This window comes from Heterodontus francisci, chromosome 2, assembly GCF_036365525.1.
Source record: "Heterodontus francisci isolate sHetFra1 chromosome 2, sHetFra1.hap1, whole genome shotgun sequence".
Classification (NCBI taxonomy): domain Eukaryota; kingdom Metazoa; phylum Chordata; class Chondrichthyes; order Heterodontiformes; family Heterodontidae; genus Heterodontus; species Heterodontus francisci.
The window spans coordinates 69,520,795-69,545,785 of NC_090372.1; the positions used below are offsets into that span (position 1 = coordinate 69,520,795).

The 24,991-nt window shown below is 42.9% G+C and overlaps 1 protein-coding gene across 4 annotated transcripts in view; it reads right to left on the reverse strand.

Moving 5' to 3' along the window:
- The window catches only part of dnah5 (dynein, axonemal, heavy chain 5), a 610,401-nt gene that overhangs the window by 61,101 nt on the left and 524,309 nt on the right, over positions 1–24,991 (reverse strand). For 3 of the 4 annotated variants that reach the window (XM_068058833.1, XM_068058843.1, XM_068058824.1), the window contains 3 exons: positions 12,048–12,169; positions 9,536–9,685; positions 6,223–6,468 (listed from right to left, as the gene is read on the reverse strand). In XM_068058833.1, coding sequence (XP_067914934.1) covers positions 6,223–6,468; positions 9,536–9,685; positions 12,048–12,169 — 518 coding nt within the window. Of the gene's footprint in view, positions 1–6,188; positions 6,469–9,535; positions 9,686–12,047; positions 12,170–24,991 lie in introns of all 4 variants that reach the window. The other variant, XM_068058853.1, reaches the window with a different exon arrangement.

Genomic DNA, 24,991 nt, shown 5'->3' on the forward strand with positions numbered 1-24,991 from the left:
AGTTCCTCAAAATTTAGGAATCATGAGAGCTTCCTGGGAAACATGCGCAAACATGCATGATTCTTCTCCTGTGGTTGCAAACCAGCTGTACGTTTAAAGTGTGGAAGCCTTTGCGATTGACAAAGACTGGTCCCAGGGAGCTCTAATGGTCACACGAGTACAGTCAATCACCCCTCGCACTCTAGGGAAGCCAACGATGGCGCCGAAGGCCGCAGAACTTGCTGCCTGGCTGTCCTCATCTACAGGTAAGTAGATGATTAGCGCATCGAAAAAGGGAATTGGGCACCTCTTTGATGCATCTGTGCGTCACCGACTGCGATATGCCACATAAGTCACCAGTGGATCCCTGGAAGCAGCCGTGGGAGAAAAACTTGAGTGCAGCAGTCACCTTGACGGCAAGTGGCATGGGATTCCCACCAAACCCAAGCGGTTGCAGGTCGTGCTGCAGGATCCGACAAATTTCTGTTACCATTTCACATGACATTCTTTGGCATCTCTGACATTGCCTCTCTGACATTTGAAGGTAATTTGCCCTTGTCCTGAGGATGTGATGATGAGTGCCAGTGCCCATCTTCAATAAGGTTGTTCCTCCAAGTTATCATTCAGAGCATTCTCACTTTCCTGTTCTGCCTGTTGCTGCTGTTCTGGCATCACGAGTTGAGGGAAAAGAGCCCTCCTTAGTTGCTCCCTTTGTTCTTCCTCCCGTGGTACTAGACAAATTGGGTGTATGAGACCCATCTCACTGTGGCTTTTTTCTGAATAAATAAGCAGAGCGTGGTGATTCAGCCCTCTGTTGCTAGTGAGCTGAAACACTGAGGCAATGACCAGTTCCCTTATATCTGCCTTCAAATTAGAGCCGGGTAGAAGACACATTTGCCTTCTCCCACTCTCCTTGCAATCCTTGAGTGTCCACGTGGTTTCCAATCTCGTTGGAGAAAATGGTGGTCCTGGAATTCAGGGCAAGTCTCCCCACCTTCCAACCTCCTCCTGCAACCTTCCAGCTTGAACCCATCACCCTTCACCCACCCAATATTACCGTTACTCTTCCCTCCGTTACCATTGAGCCTCCCCCCATTACCGTGCAGTGTAATCTTCAATGTATTCATGCCAATCCTCTCCCCCTGTTCCTACTCCCATTACTATCGACATGCTGACTCTTATCCTTGAACCTCCACACATCAAACTGACAACTATTGCCGAGTCCTGTACCCCTCCATATGAAGCTGTCAAATACCCACCCAATAGTCTTGCCCTTCCCCCCATCCATTTTCCCCATTGACTGAGACTGTTCCCTCTGCTAGCCAGCACCCTCAATTTTCCCCACAGCTCCCTGACATCAACGGTACACATCCCTCTCTTTAGGCCCTTGTCAAATATCTTCACACAGTACTGATCTAATCCACCCAACATCCCCGCAGCCGACACAATGCATCTTCACCATCAATATCAACCATTCAACAACCTGGATGCTCCACTCCACCCTCCCCTGCTCCACCATGCACCCAATAAATCCCATCCTTCTCTCCCCTGCTCCTTGATGCACGCGATCAAGCCCACCCTTCCTTTTCCAACTAGCCTCCCCTGCTCCTCCATGTAGCCCCTGCCCATGCCTTCACCACCATTCTCTGAGATGATTTACCCTTGCTGGTGCTAAGCCTGGAGGCAAACGTCCATTCCAATGCTGGTGCTAGTTTAGCAGCTGAGTTAAAGAGAGAAGAGCACAGTCCTGAGACTCAACTGCACAAATCCAAGTGTTGCACGCCACATTGAAACATTGGTGAACAGGGTGACCCACAGGAATATCTCTCACCATTCACTTAATCTGACAAGTAGGACTAAATCGTAATTATGCTTAGGGTAAATTAAATGAATGCCAAAGCTGCAATCTGCCACCGCACTTGGGGAACCCGGAATGCCGCAAACCTGCCGCCGACTTAATTCCTCTAAAATATCCAGCTGTTGGGAATCCAAAAAAATCCTCCTCCTTAATTATATCGCACAGCACACCACCAAATCCGCTGCAGCAGACTGCATAAAATTCCCCACGTGGTTGCAAGGTGACCAATGCTGGGAACTAAATATTCAAGCATATTTGAGATTTCATAAGGATAGGAAGAAAAGAAAAGGAGATGGTGTAGCTCTATTAATAAAGGATGAGATCAGTACTGTAGTAAGAAATAATCTTGGCTCAGAAGATCAAGGTGTAGAATCAGTTTGGGTAAAGGTAAGGAATAGCTGGGAAAATAAGTCACTGGTGGGAGTTGTTTATAGGCTCCCCAACAGAAGCTACACTGTAGGACAGAGTATAAATCAAGAAATAATGGGGGCTTGTAGGAAAGGTACTGCAATAATCATGGGCGATGTTAATCTTCATACAGATTAGACAAATGAAATTGGCAAAGGTTGTCTGGAGGATGAGATCATAGAGTGTATTTAGGACAGTTTCTGAGAATAGTATGTTTCAGAATCAACTAGGGAGCAGGCTATTTTAGACCTGGTAATGTGTAATGAGACAGGACTAATTAATGACCTCATAGCAAAGGATCATCTCGGCAAGAGTGATCATAACATGATAGAATTTCACATTCAGTTTGAGGGTGAGAAATTTGGGTCTAAAACTATTGTCTTAAAATTAAATGAAGGCAATTACAAGGTATTAAGATAGAGCTGGCTAAAGTGGACTGGGGGAAAATGGGTTAAAAGATAAGATGGTAGAGAAGCTGTGGCAAACATTTAAGGAGATATTTCATAACTCTCAACAAAGTAATATTCCATTGAGAAAGAAAGACTCTATGAGTCATCATCTGTGGCTGACGAAGGAAGTTAAGGATGGTATCAAATTGAAAGAAAAGGCAGTCAATCCTGCAAAGATTGGTGGTACACCAGAAGATGGGGAAAATTTTAGAAACCAGCAAAGATTGACTAAACAAAATACAGTGAGAAATTGGAGTTTGCGAGTGAACTCACAAGAAATATAAAAACAGACAATAAAAGCTTCTACAAATATATTAAAAGGGAAAGAGTAGCTGAAGGAAGCATTGCTCCCTTAGAAGATGAGACTGGGGAATTAATAATGGAAACAAAGAAATGGCAGTGACTTTGAACAAATATTTTGTATCTGTCTTCACAGTGGAAGACAAAAAAGCATCCCAAAATTGTAGAAAATTAAGAGACAAAAGGGAGGGAGGAACTTAAAACAAGCATGATCACTAGAGAAAAAGTCTTAGGAAAATGAATGGGACTAAAGGCCGAAAAGTCTCTTGGATCTGATGGTCTGCATCCAAGGGTCTTAAAAGAAGTGGCTGCAGAGATAGTAGATGCATTGGTTATATTTTTCCAAAATTCCCTAGATTCTGGAAAGGTCCCAGAGGGCTGGAAAACTGCAACTGCAACACCTCTATTCAAGAAAGGAGGGAGACAGAAAGCAAGAAACCATCGGCCAGTTATCTAACGTCTGTCATTGGAAAAATGCTGGAATCCAATATTAAGAAAGTAGCAGCAGGACATTTAGAAAATTGAAATGCAATCAGGCAGAGTCAACATGGTTTTATGAAAGGGAAATCGTGTTTAACAAATTTATTAGAGTTCTTTGAGGATGTAACAAGTAGGGTGGATAAAGGGGAATCAGTAGATGTAGTGTATTTGGATTTCCAAAAGGCACTTGATAAGGTGCCACATAAAAGGTTACTACACAAGATAAGAGCTTATGGTGTTGGGGGTAATATGTTAGCATGGATAGAGGATTGGCTGACAGGAAACAGAGGGTCGGATAAATGGGGCATTTTTAGGTTGGCAAAATGTAACTAGTGGAGTGCCTCAGGGATCAATGCTGGGGCCTCAACTATTTATGATTTCTATTAATGACTTCGATGAAGGGACTGAGTGTATTGTAGCCAAATTTACTGATTATACAAAGATATGTAGGAAAGCAAGTTTTGAGGAGGTCACAAAGTGTCTCAAAAGATATTTAAATAGGTTAAGTGAGTGGGCAAAAATTTGGTAGATGGATGATATTCTGGGAAAATGTGAGCTTGTCCACTTTGTTGGGAAAAATAGAAAAGCAGATTATTACTTAAATGGAGACAGACTGCAGAATGTTGCGGTACAGAGGAATCTGGACGTCCTTGTACAAGAATCGCAAAAATGTTAGCATGCAGGTAGAGCAAGTAATTAGGAAGGTAAATGTAATGTTGGCTTTTATTGCAAGGGGGATGTAGTTTAAAAGTAGGGAAGTCTTGTTACAGGCTGTACAGGGAATTGGTGAAACCACACCTAGAGTACTGTGTACAGTTGTGGTTTCCTTACTTAAGGAGGGATATACTTGCATTGGAGGCAGTTCAGAGAAGGTTCACTCGGCTGATTCCTGGGATGAAGGGATTGTCTTATGTGTTCTTGTAGACAGAATTTTGGTCTGTCAGGGAATCAAGGGGTATAGCGAGCAGTCTGGAAAGTGGAGTTGAAGCCTAAGATCAGGCATGATCATTTTGAATGGAGGAGCAGGCTTGATGGGCCACATGATCTACTCCTGCTCATATTTCTTGTGCTCTTGTGAAAGGTTGAGTAGGCTGAGCCTATACTCATTTGAATTTAATAAAATGAGAGGTGATATTGAAACATAGAAGATTCTGAGAGGACTTGAAGGGTAGATGCTAAGAGGATGTTTCCCCTTGTGAAGAAATCTAGAATTGGGGGCACAGTTTCAAAATAAGGGATCTTCCATTTAAGACAGAGATGAGGAGGAATTTCTTCTCTCAGAGGATTGTCAATCTTTGGAATTCTCTTAGAACCATAGAAAAGTTATGGCACAGAAAGAGGCCATTCAGCCCATCATGTCTGCGCCAGCTGATGAACCTAGCAGCCCAATCTAATTCTACCTTCCAGCACCTGGTCCGTAACCTTGCAGGTTACAACACTTCAGGTGCAGGTCCAGGTACCTTTTAAATGAGTTGAGAGTTTCTGCCTCCACCACTGATCCGGGCAGTGAATTCTAGATGCCCACCACCCTCTGGGTAAAAAAGCTTTTCCTCATGTCCCCTCTAATCCTTCTACCAATCACCTTAAATCTTCCCCACAGATCAGTGGAAGTTGGGTCATTGTATATATTCAAGGTTGAGTTGCACAGATTTTTGATCTACAAGGGAGTCAAGGGTTATGGGGGGCTGACGGGAAGTGGAGTTAAGGCCACTACCAGATCAGCCATGACCTTATTGAATATTGAGGTTTGAGGGGCCGAATGGCCTACTCCTGCTCCTATTTTTATGACTTATGATTAAAGTATGTGTATAACACTGATGAAAAAAGTTCAATTTAATAGCATAAATATGAATACCAACTTGGGAGTGGTGGAATACAGAAAAATAATCACAATTGTGAAAACCCACTCACACTTTGGATTCACAGCTTATATGTTCCTTCCATTATTCAGTACTTTCCATACCCCATTTCTCCCTATTAAATCTATATATGTTTCACCACATTAGACACTACCAAATGAACACTGAGATACACTGCTAAATGGCATTGGGCAGCCAAAGCTAAGGTACAAGGACTCATGTAAGCAAGACGTCATTTCATGCCGGGTTGACTTTTAAACACTGGGAACAGTCTGCATATGACTGAAGCTGTTAGTGCCGAAGTCTCCACACTGGAGCACAGAAATGTGAAGATCTATGTCTTCAGATTGCCACAGAAGAGTGGAAAGGAGCATCTGGCAGTAGTCCCTGCATCGGAAAATGATGACCTACAAAGCCACCCATTGCAACCAGCAATGCCTTGCTCGAATTGGATTGTACCCCCACCTGAAGACTTGCAACAGAGGAGCAGCAGATGTGAATTTTCGGCAATGAAGCAAAGTCAAAGAGAGAAAACTGGGTCACTTTGGATTCTGGACCACAATCTTAAAAAGGTGAAACATAAGGGGCAATTTTAACCTGTTTTGCCAGTAGGGAAACTTACGGGTGAATTCAGGTTTTACTCTTGATTTTACTCTCCATTGAAGTAAATGGGGAATACAATCAGTCGGGATGCAAACCTTCAGTTGATCCAATCCCTTCAACGTCCTGCTGGGGTGTAGTGGTTATAATTAACCCCATCGTCTCTGGTTCACATAGTACTCCAGTGTGAAGCTTTGGAGATATATTTTTGTGTTTTAAATAAGAATATTTAAGCATACACAAGAACTCTCAAACCTCAACATGTTATTTTGTGGATGTTTCCTCTTACATTTGTCATGGTCTGCTGGAGAAGCTTACAGGCATGGACCTCCTGTCCCTGACCCATAGAGACACAGCGTGTCTCTACCTTGACTCTTTTGCCCAAAGCTATGATGGAGTCTGTGGGATCAGAACCCATCGACAGAAAACAGATAAGAGGAGTATGTCTATCTGATTCCTCCCAGGTCTTTTCCAAGTCCAGGATGAGTCCTTCTGCATATTTTTCTCCCATAGCATCCATAATGTACTTACGAGCCTAAACAACAGATAGCAAAATTAAACAATTGTTTGATAAAGATTCCTGCTGAAAGTCAGCTTCCACCAACATTACATAGGGTTACAACATAGTGTTTATTATATAAATGATACTTAATAAAATACCCAGCTATTCCAACACTTACATCTTCAATAAAAAAGTAACTTGTTTTTCTTTTTCATAATGTGTAAATTACTGCTTTCACTTACATAATTTCAGTTCTCAAATATTTGCAAAACCAATAAGCAATTATTGCTCAATTGGGAGCTTGATCTAAAATGTTAATGAAATGTCCCAACTGACCATGGAAAGACATTAGGACACCATAAAACCTGCTACCAGAAAAATGTCAATGGGCACCTGAGCGGAAGGTTAGGGTTGTGTTTTGCACATTTGTGTTTTGCACACTTCCCTGACCCTTTCCAGTGGGATGGGTTAATATCAGGACCTCTACTTGGACTGCATCTAGAAAGATAAAATACTTAAAATAAAATGGTAATGTTACGAAAGTGCTTCCATTTAAAAAAAAAATTAAAGACTTGTGTTAAAACTGAAAAGATTCCATGGATGTGTTTTCTTTTTACCAAGTTCACCAAGAGGACAGTTGAGATGCTGTTTGAAAGCCACCTGTGCTGGAAATCATGTGCTTTGGGCTCAGTAAACAACAGAAGCCTTGGTGATCTGGAAAAAAATGGTTACAGAGAAGCCAACTGTCAAGGTTTATGGAAGTCAGCAGGTCGACTCTCTGTTCGGGGTTTGGACATTGTTTTCATCAGTTGGGATGTGAACTGCTTGAAGACAGTTGGTGTCTTCCTGCCAAGAAAAAAAGAAACCACCCAGCTCATCTCCTTCTCAACCTCTTTGAAGAAATCCTGCAAAGATCCAGTGTGGGAGAACTAAAGTTCCTGGTGCTGCATAGCTCCTGAGAAGCTGAAAAAAAAATCTTGCAATTGAAGTGTATGCTGGTGGAAAACCCTGATGCCACATTTCTCCTGAAAAGCCTACTAGAATAATTCTCCAAATCTCCAGAATGGACTGCTTCTGAAATGATCTCAGTGACCTGTCTCTGTATACCTGGATGCCAGGCCAAAAAAGGGACAACTGACTTCCTTCCATATCTTCTCTTTTTTTGTCAAGAATTTGCAAGTATTTGGCCAAGTAGTCTTTTTTTTTTGTAACAGACCTCTGCAGAGAGAACTTCTGTATTTTTTTTCCAGTGTGCATGTGAGTGTAATTGGGGGATTTCAAAAAGGGAACTTTCATATTTCAATCTGTGTGCTAATGCTTTGCTTCATTACTGGTTAAGTCTTGTTTATAATAAGCTGATAATTTTGTTTATTAAATAAATCTGGTTGGTGTATTTTATTCTGGGATAAAAACGATAGGGTAGATGATTGGCTGATTTGGTAACTGGGTAAACGTTTAAATATATGTTGTGACCTGTGGAGAAGTGGAACTAGAAAAGACAGTGCACACCTCTTGTCTCGATCGTAACAGTAAAGAATTATGGGTACTGCTTTTGGGAGATTTTAAATGGACTCAATTCTCAACCAGCTCAAATACTTTCATGGGTAGGGGGTGGGGGGGTTACCTCCCACTGCCCAGCGGAAACGGGCTGGAATGGGACTTAAAATCGCCAGCTTTTTTTCCTGCCAACGGCGATATTACTGCTGGGCAAATGAGGCTCTAATTCAGTCAGCTGCTTGCTCAAACTGATTTATATGGGTCATAGGGAGCCAATGGATTTCCCACCCTCCCAAATCAGTGAACTACTGCATGAATCACAAAACATTAATATGCAGGTTCAGCAAGTAATTAGGAAAGCTAATAGAATGTTATAATTTATTGCGAGGGGAACTGAATACAAAAGTAGGGAGGTTATGCTTCAGCTATACAGGGCATTGGTGAGACCACATCTGGAGTACTGTATACTGTATTGGTCTTCTTATTGAAGGAAGGATGTAAATGTGTTGGAAGCAGTTCAGAGAAGGTTTACTAGACTAATACCTGGAATGGGAAGTTTGTCTCATGAGGAAAGGTTGGACAGGATAGGCTTGAATCCGCTGAAGTTTAGAAGAGTAAGAGGCGATTGAAACATATAAGATAATGAGGGGTCTTGACAGGGTGGCTATGGAAAGGATGTTTCCCCTTGTGGAAGAATCTAGAACTAGGGGTCACTATTTAATAATAAGCGGTTGTCCATTTAAGATAGAGATTAGGAGAAATGTTTTCTCTCAGAGGGTTGTGAGTCTTTGGAACTCTCTTCCTCAAAAGGTGGTAGAAGCAGAGTCTTTGAACATTTTTAAGGCAGAGGTAGATGGATTCTTGATAAGCGAGGGGGTGAAAGGTTATCGGGGGTAGGTGGAAATGTGGAGTAATCAGTTCCGTCATGAACTTATTGAATGGCGCAGCAGGCTCGAGAGACCGAGTGGTCTACTCCTGCTCCTAATTTGTATGTTTGTATGATACTACAGTTGAATTTCATCAAGATCACAAGTTTGATTTGCCATTGAATTAACCTGAAACACACTTTCATTTTATTTCTTTAAAATGTATTCTTTTTATAGAATTTGTAGCCTCCCCCCCACCCCGGCCTGTGTTGTGCAAACCTAGCAGATATGTAGCTCACATGATTTTTAGTTTTTCATGTTGTTCCTGAGTCTTGGCAGCACTTGCGGAGTATATGTTTAATCCTTGGCTATTTGGTGAGGAAAGGAATTTCCTTCTGGTGGTGATGTACCTGATTGCACCACTTGCATCGAAGCGACATTGGTTACCGCTTATGCTCCATTTCACAGATGAAACCATTCAATAACCTTTCATAATATCACTAATTATGAAATGTCCTGCCCATTGATATTCACTTTCAATGTCAGGGCACAAAAAACAAAATTAACCTGCTTGTTTACACAATGTGAAATCTAATATACAGCTCAATCAAGTTTTATGTCCTTGATAAATGATAAGCAAGATTTGTAATTTAAAAAAAAAAGTAATAGTTTGGTCTCTCGATTTAACAGATGTAAAGTTCTTTAAAGCCTATAGTCATTTGCATTCTAATGAATACCTGAGCGATGGTTCTATCAGGACACCAAGATCTGATCAGGAGAAGACGTCGGAAACAGTCCAAGGATTGGTCATAAGCATTTGGCATAGCTTCTTCCTCAGGAGCTTCTTTATCAAACCAGTTCTTCCACAGTTTCTCATTTCTCCCGATCTATCCAAATAACATTGTTGTAACATTGGGCAAACAGAAAGGAATCGCATTGCATTGCAAAAGAAAAATCAGGGAGGAGAAAAGACCATTCAGCTGACCAGCACACATCCAAGTTACAATGTAACATTTTCATCATTGAACTTAACTATGTTTTGAATAATCACAGAGTTTATTTGGCATCCAAATGCTTACCACTCTAAGAGGTTTAACCCAATATCTATTCTAAATTTACTTTTCATTAATTTCCATTTTTATTCTCTGCTCTCACTTTCTTTGGGATACAATGAAGTTTACAAATGCATAATTAAGGTTTACCTTATTTATACAGTTTCATATTTATGCACTTTGAGGAGGTCCTCCCTTAGTTACCTTCTTTCTGGGCTGGAAGCATTAAGTTTCTCTGATTTTTCCTCATAGCTCAACTCCTTTATATTTGGCATTGGTCAGGTTGCCCTTTTCAGTACCTTTTCAATGCATATGCAATGAGTTGAAGAAAATTGAACACAGCATTCTAACAACTTATTGTAAAGCCTTGGAATTATGCCTGTGTACTTGTTCTCTATTGTTCTCAGCAAATATTCTAATACCTCATTAGCTTTTACGATTTCTTCCCCAACCATGCCCCCTTACTATGTAGACATTGAAAATTTATCGTTGACCACTTTTCCAGTTCACTTTCTAATCTCTGTACATTAATTCAATTCCATTAATTGCAAACTCATGCCTCATGTTTTTCAATTTATGTGTTGTCCTTTACACTTATCAATGTTACTTTTATTTGCAATGTATCTGCATAATTGCATTAACAACCTTAATCAATTTGCAAATCTTTGTCTGCATCATCTGTATCCACCATTCTTTCTATTTTTTCATCAAAAGCAAATTTGTTTACAATTGGTTTTAGTAGACTAGAAATTGTAGGCAGCCAAACATGTTATTTTCTCCATTACCCTTTTCCTCACATGACTAACTTCTAAGTTCCCTTGTACAGCTAGTGTTTTGTCCCCTTCCTCCATTATGAAAACGGACACTAAGAACTTACTTAACAAGTTTTATATTATCCAATATAGTCTTGCCTGCATCTTCAGTGGGCCCACATTCCCATTACCACTATCTTTCCCTTAATATATTTGCAAAAACTTCTGCTGTTAACGTTGATATTCCTTTGTTTTTTTTATCACTCTCCCAGACCAAGATTCATTTTTCCTTACATTTGTATATAAGTTTTGCTTCTTTTAAATTATGATCTCTTATGTTATCCTTTTTCTGATAATCAGTCACATTTACACTCTCCATCTATACATAGTATATTAACAAGTAAGCACAATGCAAAGGGGTCCCTTGAAACCAGCATTGTTTCTATTGACTGATGAAAGTTCATTGACGTGAAATGTTGAGCTGAATTTTCCCAGCCCTTTGGGTACTGGCCGGGAGGTGAGAGGGCTGGTAAAATGTTGGGGGGAAGGCATCAGAATGGAATGTCTTCCTGCTGCCAAGGTATATTACCAGCAGCAGGAACCTCAATAGAGCAGCCACCCAGCAAGGGCCCAATTAAGGGCACCCCCACTCCCACTGACATTTTGCCAGCCACTGGGTGGGGGGACTGGCGGCCTCGCAGTGGATTCTGGGGGAGAAGGTGTGGGGGGAGGAGCCTCCTTGATGGCCGCACCATGGCCTACGTAAAGGCTCCCTCAGCAGGAATAGCTGCCCCTGCAGCTACGGCACTGCCGCTCCAATATGATCTCTGCTGCTCCTCCAACCCGATTGCTGGTGCCTGTCTGCCTGATCCTGGCTCGCTGAAACACACTTATCTTCTTTTCAAGGGTGCCTTGACATTGAGGTTCCCTTTCTTTCATCCGACAACCTCAGCAGTGGCCACCTGTAATAGTGGCGCAGCGAAGGCTGTCGAGCTGATTGGGCCGGCAGCTCTGGGAGGTGAGCTGCCATTCTCAATTGGACAGCGGCCTATTAATTGACCGCTGCTGATGAAATGCTGCCCAGGGTCCCGCGACCCGCTGGAGTGGGGTCATTTCCTGTTTTCAGCCCTGGCATCTTTTTCTATTGACATCCTACTCCCACGAACCAGCCCAAACTACCACTGAAGTTGAAGACCCAGCACCTCTCAGCATCCAGCATCATTTGTTCCATCTGCTGTAGGCATCTACATTGGTAAAGCCACTCCATGGATTTTAGTCAGTCAGTTTGAGGAGGCAGCACTGCGTGAATCACAGAACAGGGGAGCAAGATGAATGGGTAGTTGATGTTGGACAACAGCCGTAATAGGATTTTATTTATTTATACTTCAAATCAGCTTTAGCACACAAGAATCAGCTGTGTATACTTTTATCACTTTGTAACATACTTGGTCTAAGACATCTGCAAATTGCCCAAGTTTACGCAGTTCGACCAAGTTCAGCCAGGTCATATCCAAGATCCATTTTGCAGGTTTTGGAGGACAAGCCTTAAGATCCAATGAAGCACCACCTGTAGTATGTATAAAGGATACAAAATTTCATGATGTTTATCTACGTGTGTGTATCTATCTATCTATCTATTTATCTATACTATATAATTTCACTCATGCACTTCACATATGAAAAATCATTTTCTGTTTAACAAAAACAGGTCAGGAAGTGCGCCAGAGTTGGCAGCAGCAGAGCCTATCGGAAGCACAGCGGCAGAGAAACAGAGGGAAAAGCTCAACAAATCTTGTCACAGCACAGAGTGTGGGGTGGCGCAGGGATGTTACAAATAACTATTAAGTTTATTTGTTAGTGTTTTAGTGTTTCGTGTTTGTGTTTTAGTGTTAGCTAAACAGTTAGATAAACAAAAAGCTATAATGAATCTACTTATATAAACTAACAGGTAAGAGAAGGTGAACATCAGGGAGAGAGGTAAAAAAAAACTAAAGTGATGTCAGCCAAAGGAAGGAGTTGATTAGTGAGTAGCTGGTGTGTTTGACACCTCAAGCCCATCAAATGCACATCTGTGCCATGCAGGAACTCCAGGACGCTTCTCATGTCCTCGACAACCACATGTGCAGGAAGTGTCATCAGTTGGATGAGTTAGAGCTCCGGGTTTTGGAGCTGGCATCACTGCAGTGCATCCATAAGGCCGAGAGCTACGTGAATAGCATGTTTCTGGAGGTGGTCGCCCTGCAGCTTTAGAGTCTGCAGGCAGAGAGTGAATGGGTACTGCCAGTCAGATGAGGAGGACCAAGCAGGTAGTGCAGGAACCACCTGAGTGCATCTCACTCTCCAACCGGTATTCAACTCTGGGGAGTACAGCTAGGTCCAAGGCCACAGGAACATGGATGGCTCAGCTGTGCAGGGGGTAGCAGGAATGTCAGGAAAGCAATAGTGATAGTGGATTCAATAGTTAGAGGAATAGAGCGGCATTTCTTTTTTTAATTAGTTCTTGGGATGTGGGCATTTCTGGCATGGCCAGCAGTTATTGCCCATCCCTAATTGTCCTTGAGAAGGGCCACAGACATGATTCCAGGTTGGTATGTTGCCTTCCTGATGCCAGCATCAAGGATGTCACTAAGCGGCTTCAGAGCATTCTGAGGGGGAGAGGGTAAACAGCCAGTGGTCATGGTCCATATTGGTACCAATGACATAGACAGAAACAGGGATGAGGTCCTGCAGGCAGATTTTAGGTAGCTAGAAAGAAATAAAAAAGTGGGACTCAAAGGTAATAATCTCTGGATTACTCCTGGTGTCGTGTGCTAATGAGTGCAGAATAGAAGGAAAGAGCAGATGAATGCGTGACTGGAGAGGTGGTGAGGGAGGGAGGGCTTTAGATTCCTGGGGCATTGAGACAGGTTCTGAGAGAGTTAAGACTTGTACAAGCTCACCTCAACAGGGCCGGGATCAATATCGTGGTGGGGAAGTTTGCTATTATTGTTGGGGAGAGTTTAAACTAATTTGTCAGGAGGATCAGAACCTGAGTGTAGATTCAGAAGTGAGAGAAGCAAAGCTGGAAATGTAAGGCAGAAAATTTGCAAACAAGTAAGGAAGACAGAGAAAGCAAAGGATAGAAAATAAACAACAAAGAGGTTGTTCAGTAATTTCAGTAATTTCAATGCAAGGAGTCAGGTGAAGAGGCAGATGCGCTGAGGACACAGATAGACACTTGGAAGTATGATATCATAGCTATTACTGAAACGTGGTTTAAAGAAGATCAGGAATGGCAGCTCAGCATTCCTGCTTACACAATTTTCAGATGTGATAGAGAAGGAGATAAAAAAGGAGGGGGGTTGTAAGATTGGTTAAAAAAACAATCACAGCTGTGAGGAGGAATAGTATGGTCGAAGGATCGTCAAAAGAGGCTATATCAGTTGAACAGAGAAACAGAAAAAGGGGAATCACACTGCTGGGATTATACTATAGATCCCCAGCCAGTCAGAGGGAGATAGAGGAGGAACTACAGAGACAAATTGCTGAGAGTTGCAGAAACAATGGGCTGAACGTTCGTCATGGAGGCGGTAAACAAGAGCAGGGTTTGTTTCTAGGTCAGAAACCCGCCTCCAGTGGGAAACTGATGATAGTTAAGATTTATAAGTGGGAAAGCTCCAAATTGGTATGGAGAAGGGATTCCTATCTGTTACGACCAGGTGAGAAAGGTGTCTCGGGTTCCCTCTCAACCTTCACCCGGTCTTACCGTAATAGGGTTTAATTTTTAAAACCCTGTGTTTTTAGTTCCCCTTTGGTGAATCCTTGTTCACTGCTTTCCAATTATAAGGCAAAGAAACCAGCACAAACAGGTTTTATTAAGTTTAAAGAAAGGTTGAAATTTTAAACTTAAACTCTAATTCGGTTAACGCCTATAGATACATGACGCGCCCACGCTAGCATGCATACGCAATACACACATGCAGATAGAGACAGAGAATAGCATAAGAAAAATAAAGTGGAAAAGTTTGAGGCAATCTCTGAAGAGGGTTTTGTTACGGTTCTTCGAGCTCACTGTAGAGTCCTTGATTGTAGGTAGATCTTGCTTTTTGTTGAGGCCCAGTATTCTTCTTAAACCTTGTTCATTGTAGGAGACTTTTCTCTCTTGGGGTTTATGCGTCTTCAGTGGATTTGGAGTTCTGTGAGAAATAGAGGGAGAGCCAGACAGGAGAGGTCTTCTTCAGTCTAGGAGCATACTGCAGTCTCAGAGTTCAAACTGTTTGTACAGTTCAGAAAAACCAGGTTGCCAAGCAGGCTAGTCATGTGACCAGCTGGTCTGACTACGTCTGTTTGTGGATTCTCTGGTCTTAGCTGACCCTGGAATGTCTCTTTTTACACGCAATACCTGGTATTCAAAGTCCATTGTGGGTTAAATTGGATAAGGGAAGTAACCCCTTTGTTTCCACAAGCATGTCTGTTAATATGCAAATGTCTTGCCAGCCAAGGGCCTGGTGATTTTTTAAACAAGTTCTTTCTTCACTTCAGCAACAGTTTTCAAATCAATGTTCATATGACGGAATTAATAGGCCTCATTCTTGGCAGGTGGGGGGTCGAGCATGACACCTCCAGACTCAGCAGAATGAAATGTGATTTGAGAAAAGCGCATTTCATTAAAAGGGTCGAGAGAAAATATAAGATACAGAAAAAAAAACATGCATTTCTCTCCTTCATTCCCATTCATTCATAAATCCTAAAACCTATTACAGCATGTCTTTTCTCAGTGGCAGTCCTGCTTTATTTGCCCCTTTTTTTGATATCCCAATAAACATGTGTATTTTTTGGGGAGTTTTTTGTTCAGTTTGTCCATTTCCGTGGCTGCCTAGGGTCTTTGAGATGGTTAGGTTTAATTAGCCCTGAGTTGGAATTTTTTTTCCAGGAGAGTCAGTAGAGGGCGGGTCTATCCTGAACTCTCCTTCAGTGCTTTGCTGAGTCATACAAAGGCTTTTGACTTCAGGGGATGCGTGGTTCTCTTTTTTTCTGACTACGGGGGAGGGTTCTTTGCTAATCTCTCCTTTGTCCTCTGGGACACTCCTGCCTGCAGGTATTTGTGCAGACTCTACTGCACGCCCCTGTGGCACTTCGATTAAATGAGGCATCACCCTCATGGTTTCTCTGCCCCGCAGAGGTCTTTCTTTGTCTCTGGAGGTGCCTGTAAATGCTGTTAGCAATTCTGTTAGGGTGCTTCTAGTGTCTGCATTTACATAGGAGGATGTGGGCTCTATCTTTTCACATTTTTCGGTGTTGGCTGACCGGACAGTAGGGGTTTTCGTCAGGGATTCCTCCCGAGCTTCCTTTAACCTGCCCTCTTGGTCACTTTTTCCCCTTTCCTGTCTAACCTTTTGCCAGCCTTGTGCCTGCCTGTCTCTTTTTGTTCTCGGCAGGGGTCCCTTACAGTTCACCAGCCCTCTGCAGGAGGGTCCTCCTAAACCCGGTACAGGACTTGGTGGTGTAGGTTTCACTGTAGGTCAGGGTTTCCTATCAACCTGGCACATGTGGCAACTCCTGCAGTACTCCACCACATCTTTGTGGAGTTTGGGCCAGTCAAACTGCTGTCTTATGCAGGCTTTGGTCTTTCATATAACGGCATGTACAGCCACTGTAGTTTCGTGGGCCATTCTTAATATTTCTCTCCGGTACCTCTGCGGCACCACTAACTGGTGAACCACTGTCCACTCCTCACTCTCAAGTCTGTGAGGAGAACTCCATTTCCTCATCAGTACCTCATTCTTCAAATACTAGTAATCAGGGACTCCCTCTGCTTCACTTTCAGATTGGGCAGTCTGTGCTAACTCTCGCAATACTGGGTCGGCACGCTGAGCCTCAGCTAGGGAAAATCCATTTAATTCATTCCATGGGTCTCTTAACTTTCTAAAGAAAGTCTCAGACAGACAGACCTCATGGTCATCTGCCTGCAGTGCTAATTCAGTCTCCTCTGGGAGAGCTGGTTTGATCATGGCCTGATCCACTACACATTCAAGGGAACTGCAGGAGTCCGTCTCCTGCCACAGCCCTGTCTCTCTGACCTCCTGTGGTCTTTCTTTCACTACTGGGGCGGCTACCACCTTCACCCCCACCAGATCATTACCTAGGAGCAGGCCAACCCCATCCAGAGACAAACGAGGGACAATCCCTACGGTCACTGGTCCCGAAACTAGATCACACTCCAGGTGCACCCGGTGTACAGGTACAGGCATACACTGTCCTTCAATACCATTCACCACTATTTTGGTGTTCACTGCACTCTCTGGGGGAAAGGTCAGGCTTTTCCCAGTAAAAGGGATCTAGTGACCCCTGTGTCCTTGAGAATTACTATGGGCTTGCTTGCCTCACTCGAGGGGTATGGTATTACTTTCCCTTCAGACACAAAATCTTGATAACCGTCAGGAATCCTATTAAATCTTCCTGCATTTGTAGCCGTAGCCTTCCTGGGTCTCACTCTTACTGCAGTTAAAGCGACAGATTGTTTCTGCTGTGCTTTCCATCAGGTTTCCTTCTTCACTGAGCAGGTGTGCCCTGATTAACCTTACAGGTTTTCCTTTTTGTTTCCAGCTGTCAGCTTTTAAATGCCCTACTTTATACAGTAAATGGCAGAACCCTTAGGAGTATTATACAGTAAATGGCAGAACCCTTAGGAGTATTGACAGGCAGAGAGATCTGGGCGTACAGGTCCACAGGTCACTGAAAGTGGCAACGCAGGTGGATAAGGTAGTCAGGAAGGCATACAGCATGCTTGCCTTCATCGGTCGGGGCATAGAGTATAAAAATTGGCAAGTCATACTGCAGCTGTACAGAACTTTAGTTAGGCCACACTTAGAATATTGCGTGCAATTCTGGTCGCCGCACTACCAGAAGTACATGGAGGCTTTGGAGAGGGTACAGAAGAGGTTTACCAGGATGTTGCCTGGTCTGGAGGGCATTAGCTATGAGGAGAGGTTGGGAAACTCGGATTGTTTTCACTGGAACGACGGAGGTGGAGGGGCAACATGATAGAGGTTTACAAAGTTATAAGCGGCATGGACAGAGTGGATAGTCAGAAGCTTTTTCCCAGGGTGGAAGAGTCAGTTACTAGGGGACATAGGTTTAAGGTGCGAGGGACAACGTTTAGAGGGGATGTGCGAGGCAAGTTCTTTACACAGAGGGTGGTGAGTGCCTGGAACTTGTTGCCGGGGGAGGTGGTGGAAGCAGGTACCATAGAGACGTTTAAGAGGCATCTTGCCAAATACATGAATAGGATGGGAATAGAGGGATACGGACCCCGGAAGTGCAGAAGGTTTTCGTTTAGGCAGGCATCAAGATTACGCAGGCTTGGAGGGCCGAATGGCCTGTTCCTGTGCTGTACTGTTCTTTGTTCTTTGTTTTGTTCTTTATCACAATGGACGCACGCAGGTCTCCGGGTCTCGCTTCTGCTCATAACACTTTCCTTTTTGGCTAGAGGTGGACCCCCTGTGTTTCCTGCTTTGTTTTCTCCCAGGACTGCTTGGACTCCTATCACCTTCCCACCCTTTATCCTTTTCAGATTTGTTGGAGTGACTAGGAAAGGTTCTCCCCTGGGAAGCAGACTTATAAATTAAAGCAAACTCATCGGCCAGAACGGCCGCTTGCCAGGCTCTCTGGACCCGCTGCTCCTCTACATGTGTCTTTACGGAGAGTGGGAGAGAGTTTTTAAATTCCTCTAACAGAATTACTTCCCTGAGATTCACATAGCTGAGCTGTACTTTAAAAGCCCTCAACCACTGGTCAAAAGCCAGCTGCTTACTTCTTTCAAACTCCAGACAAGTTTGATTAGATTGCTTCTTGAGGGTTTCAAACTTTTGGCGATAGGCTTCAGGTACTAATTCATGTGCCCCAAGGATAGTATTTTTTGTCAGTTCATTATTTGATGAACTCTCATCTGGCAACAGGGAATAAACCTCATGGGCTTTTCCAGTTAGCTTGCTTTGTAGTAAAAGGGGCCAGGTCTCACCTGGCCATTTTAGCTGCCTTGCTAGTTTCTCAAAGGACACACAAAATTCTTCTACATCTTCCTCATTGAATTTTGGGATTAGTTCAGATAGTTTTAACAATTCTGTACCCAGCCCTGAATTACGCTCTTCCATATTGGCCATGCTTTTACTGGGGTTACTCTGTCTCCCCCTAGTTAACTCAAGCCGCTTCAGCTCTCTCTCTCCGCATTCCTTCCGGAATTTTCTTTCTCTCTCTCATTCGTTCTCCTGTTTTTCTCTCCCTCACTCTCCTCTCTCTTTCTTCACATTCCTTCTGGAAGGCTCTTTCTTTCTCTTCATGTTCCTTCTCGAAGGCTCTTTCTTTCTCCCTCTCCTGTCTCTCTCTTTCTTTTTCCTTTAATTCAAGTTTCCTTTGTTCCAATTGTATTTTTGATAACAATAGTCTACTACTAACACTGCTTTTGCATCCTCAGATTCAAGGGAAAAATGGTTGGCCACTAGCCTTCGGAGTTCAGACTTTCCAGCCTTGCCACGTACAGTGATCCCACACTGTTCAGTCATTTTCCTCAACTCCTCCACAGACAGTGCTTTTAACTTATCCCAAGTTACTTCTCCCTGGCTTGGAGAGCTACTAGCTTCAGTTGCAGACATGTTAGTATTTGAGCACACAAGACCACAAGAAAACCTGTATTGAAATTTTGCTCTTTTTTGATTGGGAACAATTTGGCTTCCCATTTCCAATTTCTCTCATTTATCTGTGGGTAAAATCCAGGATGGTAGCCCCCAAATTTTTGTTACAGCCTGGTGAGAAAGGTGCCTAGGGTTCCCTCTCAGCTTTCACCTGGTCTTAGTGTAATAGGCTTTTATTTTTAAAACACCGTGTTTTTAGCTCCCCCTTGGTGAATCCTTGTTCATCACTTTCCAATTATAAGGCAAATAAACCAGCACAAACAGGTTTTCTTAGGTTTAAAGAAGAAAGGTTGAAATTTATTAAACTTAAACTCTAATTCAGTTAACACCTACGGACACATGATGCGTCCATGCTCGCATGCATACGCGATACACACATGCAGATAGAGACAGAAAATAGCAGATGAAAAATAAAGTGCAAAAGTTTGAGGCAATATCTGAAGAGGGTTTTTGTTATGGTTCTTTGAGCTCACTGAGGAGTCCTTGATTGTAGGTAGATCTTGCTTTTTGTTGGGGCCCAATATTCTTCTTTAACCTTGTTCGCTGTAGGAGACTTATCTCTCTTGGGGTTCATGTGTCTTCAGTGGATTTGGAGTTCTGTGAGAAAGAGAGGGAGAGCCAGACAGGAGAGGTTTTCTTCAGTCCAGGAGCATACTGCAGTCTCTGAGTTCAAACTGTTTGTACAATTCAGAAAAACCAGGTTGCCAAGCAGGCTAGTCACGTGACCAGCTGATCTGAACATGTCTGTTTGTGGTATTAGCCGATCCTGGAATGTCTCTTCTTACACACAACACCTAGTGCTCAAAGTCCATTGTGCGTTAAATTGGATAAGGAAAGGAACCCCTTTGTCTCCACAAGCACTGTCTGTTAATATGCAAATGTCTTTCCAGCCAAGGGCCTGGTGAGTTTTTAAACAAGTCCTTTCTTCACTTCAGCAACAGTTTTCAAATCAATGTTCATATGACAGAATTAATATGCCTCATTATTGGCAGGTGGGGATCTAGCATGACATATCCAATTAGAGCCAATGAGGGTGGGAACAGAGGTGGGTCAGATGAAATGGGGGACTGATTTAGACTCTCCAGGGCAGCCATCATCGTTTGTTGTTTGTACTAAGGAAGAAATCTGCTGATTGTGCTAAACCCTTCCACATCACTAGTAATCCAGAAACCCAGGCTAATACTCTGGGGACCATGGCAGCTGGTAGAATTATAATTCAATGAATTGATAAATTCAATAAATTAATGAAAATCTGGATTTGAAAGCTAGTCAGCAATGTTGGCCATGGAACTACCATCGTTGTAAAAACCCATCTGGTTCACTAATGTCCTTTAGGGTTAATAAATCTGCCATCCTTACCTGGTCTGGTCTGCATGTGACTGCAGATGCACAGCAATGTGGTTGACTCTTAACTGCCCTCTGAAATGGTCTAGCAAGCCATTCAGTTCTACAAAACTGCTGCACAAAAGTTGAAAAGGAATAAAACTGGATGGAACGACAACGGCAAACCGAGCCCTGTCGACCCTGCAAAGCCTCCTTACTAACATCTGGGGGCTTGTGCCAAAATTGGGAGAGTTGGCCCACAGACTAGTCAAGCAGCAGCCTGACATAGTCATACTCACAGAATCATACCTTGCAGACAATGTCCCAGACACCACCATCACCATTCCTGGGCATATCCTGTCCCACCGGCAGGACAGACCCATCAAAGGTGGTGGCGCAGTGATATACTGCGGATATGCGAGTTGTCCTGGGAGTGCTCAACATTGACTCCGGACACCATGAAGTCTCATGGCATCAGGCCAAACATGGACAAAGAAACGTCCTGCTGATTACCACCTACCGTTCTCCCTCTACTGATGAATCAGTGCTTCGCCATGATGAACATAATTAAAAAATTATCAGGAGCAGGAAGATCCACAAGTATCCCATCCTCAATTAATGGCAAAGACAAATGTAGGTCCATTACAGGCAGAGTCAGGAGAAATTACGATGAGGATTAGAGAAATGGCAGAGAAACTCAATGGTTATTTTGTGTCTGCCTTCACTGAGGAAGATACAAGAATTGGCGATCCAAGGGATTAAGGGGAATGAGGAATTGAAGGAAATTAGTATTAGTAAGAAGGTTGTATTGGAGAAATTAATGGGGCTGAAGGTTGGTAAGTCCCCAGGACTTGATATTCTACAACCCAGAGATAGTGGATTGGTGATCAACTTTCAAAATTCTATAGATTCTGAAGCGGTTCCTGCAGATTGGAAGGTCGCAAGTGTCACCCCACTATTTAAGAAGGGAGGGAGAGAGAAAATAGGGAATTACAGACCTGTTAGCTTTACATCAGTCATTGGGAAAATGCTAGAATCTATTCTAAAGGATGTGATAAATGGACACTTGGATAATAATGATCTGCTTGGGCATAGTCAACGTTGGCAGGCTGTGACAGTGGGGTACCGCAGGGATCAGTGCTTGGGCTACAAAACAGAATTACATGCATGCTAAACAGCAGAAGCAGCATGTGAAAGAGACAGCAAAGCAATCCCACGACCAATGGATCAGATTAAAGCTCTGCAGTTCCGCCACATCCAGTCATGAATGGTGGTGGACAATTCAATGACCAACCGGAGGATAAGGCTCCACAAATATCCCCATCCTCAATGATGGTGGAGCCCAACACTTCAGTGCAAAAAACCCTGAAACATTGGCAACCATCTTCAGCCAGAAGTGCCAAATGGATGATCCATCTCGGCATCCTACTGACATCCCCAGCATCATAAATGCCAGTGTTCAGCCAATTACGAACATACGAATTACGATCAGGAGTAGGCCACTCGGCCCCGCCTGCTTTACATTCAACAAGATCATGGGCTGATCTGATTGTAACGTCAACTCCACATTCCCGCTTATTCACAATAACTTTTCACCCCCTTGCTTAACAAGAATCTATCTACCTCTGATTTAAAAATATTCAGACTCTGCTTCCACTGCCTTTTGAGGAAGAGAGTTCCAAAGACTCATGATCCTCTGAGAGAAACAAAATTCTCTTCATCTCTGTCTTAAACGGCCGACCCTTATTTTTAAACAGTGGCCAATTCAATTCACTCCATCTGATATCAGGAAACGGCTGAAGGGACTGGATACTGCAAAGGCTATGGACCCCGACAACACCCTGGAGGACAGGGTGTTAAATTTGAACAAAGGAAATTATGAAGGTATGAGGGGAATATTGACTGAGGATTGGGAAAATACATTAAAAGGTATGACAGTACATAGGCAATGGATAGTCTTTAAAGAAATATTACATAGTTTACAGCAACTATACATTCCTTCAAGGCGCAAAAACCCCAAAATTAAAGGCAGTTAACTGTAGCTAACAAAGGAAGTCAAGGATTGTATAAGATTAAAAGAAAAGGCCTATAAAGTTGCCAGAAATAGTAGTAAACCTGAAGATTGGGAGGATTTAGAATACAGCAAAGGAGGACGAAGAAACTGATAAAGAAAGGTAGAATAGAATATGAATGTAATCTAGCAAAAATATAGAAATGGACTGTAAAAGCTTCTACAGGTACGTAAAAAGGAAACATTTGGCTAAGACAAATATGGGTCCATTACAGGCAGAGTCAGGAGAATTTATAATAGGGAATAGAGAAATGGCAGAGAAGCTAAATGATTATTTTGTGTCTGTCTTTACTGAGGAAGATACAAGAAATCTCCCAGAATTAGAGATCCAAAGGATTAGGGGGAATGAGGAATTGAAGAAAATTATTATTAGTAAGAAGGTTGTATTGGAGAAATAAATGGGGCTGATGGTTGATAAGTGCCCAGGACCTGATATTCTACATCCCAGAGTGTTGAAATAGTGGATGCATTGGTGATCTTCATCCAAAATTTTATAGATTCTGGAGCAGTTCCTGCAGATTGGAAGGTTGCAAATGTCAGCCAACCATTTAAGAAGGGAGGGAGGGAGAAAATAGGGAATTACAGATCTGTTAGCCTTATATCAGTCATTGGGAAAATGCTAGAATCTATTCTAAAGGATGAGATAAATGGACACTTGGATAATAATGATCTGATTGGTTATAGTCAACATGGATTTATGAATGGGAAATCACGTTTGACAAACCTGTTGGAGTTTTTTGAGGATGCTGCTAACAGAATTGATAAAGGGCAGTTGGTGGACAAGGTATATTTGGATTTTCAACAGCCTTTGATAAAGTCCCCCGCAGGAGGTTGGTTAGCAAAATTAAAGCACATGGAATAGGACGTAATATACTGGCATGGATTCAGGATTGGTTAACAGGGAGAAGACAGAGAGTAGGAAAATACGGGTCATTCTTGCATTGGCAGGCTGTGACTAGTGGGGTCTCACAGGGATCAATGAATTGGCCCGAGCTGTTCACAATATATATCAATGATTTGGATGTGGGGACCAAATGTAATATTTCCAAGTTTGCGATTGACACAAAACTAGGTGGGAATGTGTGTTGTGAGGAAGGTGAAAAGCGGCTTCAAGGGATTTGGACAGACTTAGTGAGTGGGCAAGAACATGGTAGATGGAATATAATGTGCAAAAATGTGAGGTTATCCACTTTGGTAGAAGGAACAGATTTGCAGAGTATTTCGTAAATGGTAAGAGATTAAAAATTTAGATGTACAAAGGGATTTGGGTTTCCTTGTCAATAAGTCACTGAAAGCTACATGCAGGTGCAGCCAGCAATTAGGAAGGCTAATGGTATGTTAGCCTTTATCGCCAGAGGATTTGAGTACAGAAGTAGTGAAGACTTGCTTCAATTATATAGAAACTTGGTTAGACCGCACCTGGAGTACTGTGTGCAGTTTTGGTCCCCTTATCTTAGGAAGGATATTATTGCCATAGAAGGAGTGCAACGAACGTTCACCTGACTTGTTCCCAGGATGGCGGGACTGTCCTATGAGGAGAGATTGGAGAAACTGGGCCTGTATTCTCTAGGGTTTCAAAGAATGAGAGGTAATCTCATTGAAAGCTACAAAATACTTAAAGGGATAGACAGGTTAGATGCAGGTAAGATGTTTCCCCTGGTTGGGGGGGGGGGGGCTAGAACCAGGGGATACAATTTCAAAATAAGGGGGAAGTCACTTAGGATAGAGATGAGGAGAAACTTCTTAGCTCAGAGGGTTGTGAATCTTTGGAATGCTCTACCCCAGAGGGCTGTGGAAGCTCAGTCATTGAGTATGTTTAATAGAGATTAATAGATTTCTAAATACAAATGACATAAGGGGATATGAGGATGGTGTGGGAAAAACGCATTGAAGTGGATGACCAGCCATGATCATATTGAATGGTGGAGCATGCTCGATGGGCTGAATGGCCTACTCTTGCTCTTATGTTCCTTTGGGGGAGTCCAGCACAAAAGACTGAAGAAGCATTTGCAACCATCTTTAGCCAGCAGTGCCAAGTGGATGATCCATCTTGGCCTCCTCCTGAGGTCCCCAGCATCACAGATGCCAGTCTTCAGCCAAACCGATTCACTCCACATGATATCAAGAAATGGCTGAAGGCACTGGATACTGCAAAGGCTATGGGTCCTGACAACATCCCAGCTGTAGTACTGAAGATTCGTGCTCCAGAACTAGCCGCCACCCTAGCCAAACTGTTCCAGTGCAGCTACAAACCTGGCATCTACCCGACAATGTGGAACACTGCCCAGGTGTATCCAGTCCACAAAAAGCAGGACAAATCCAATCT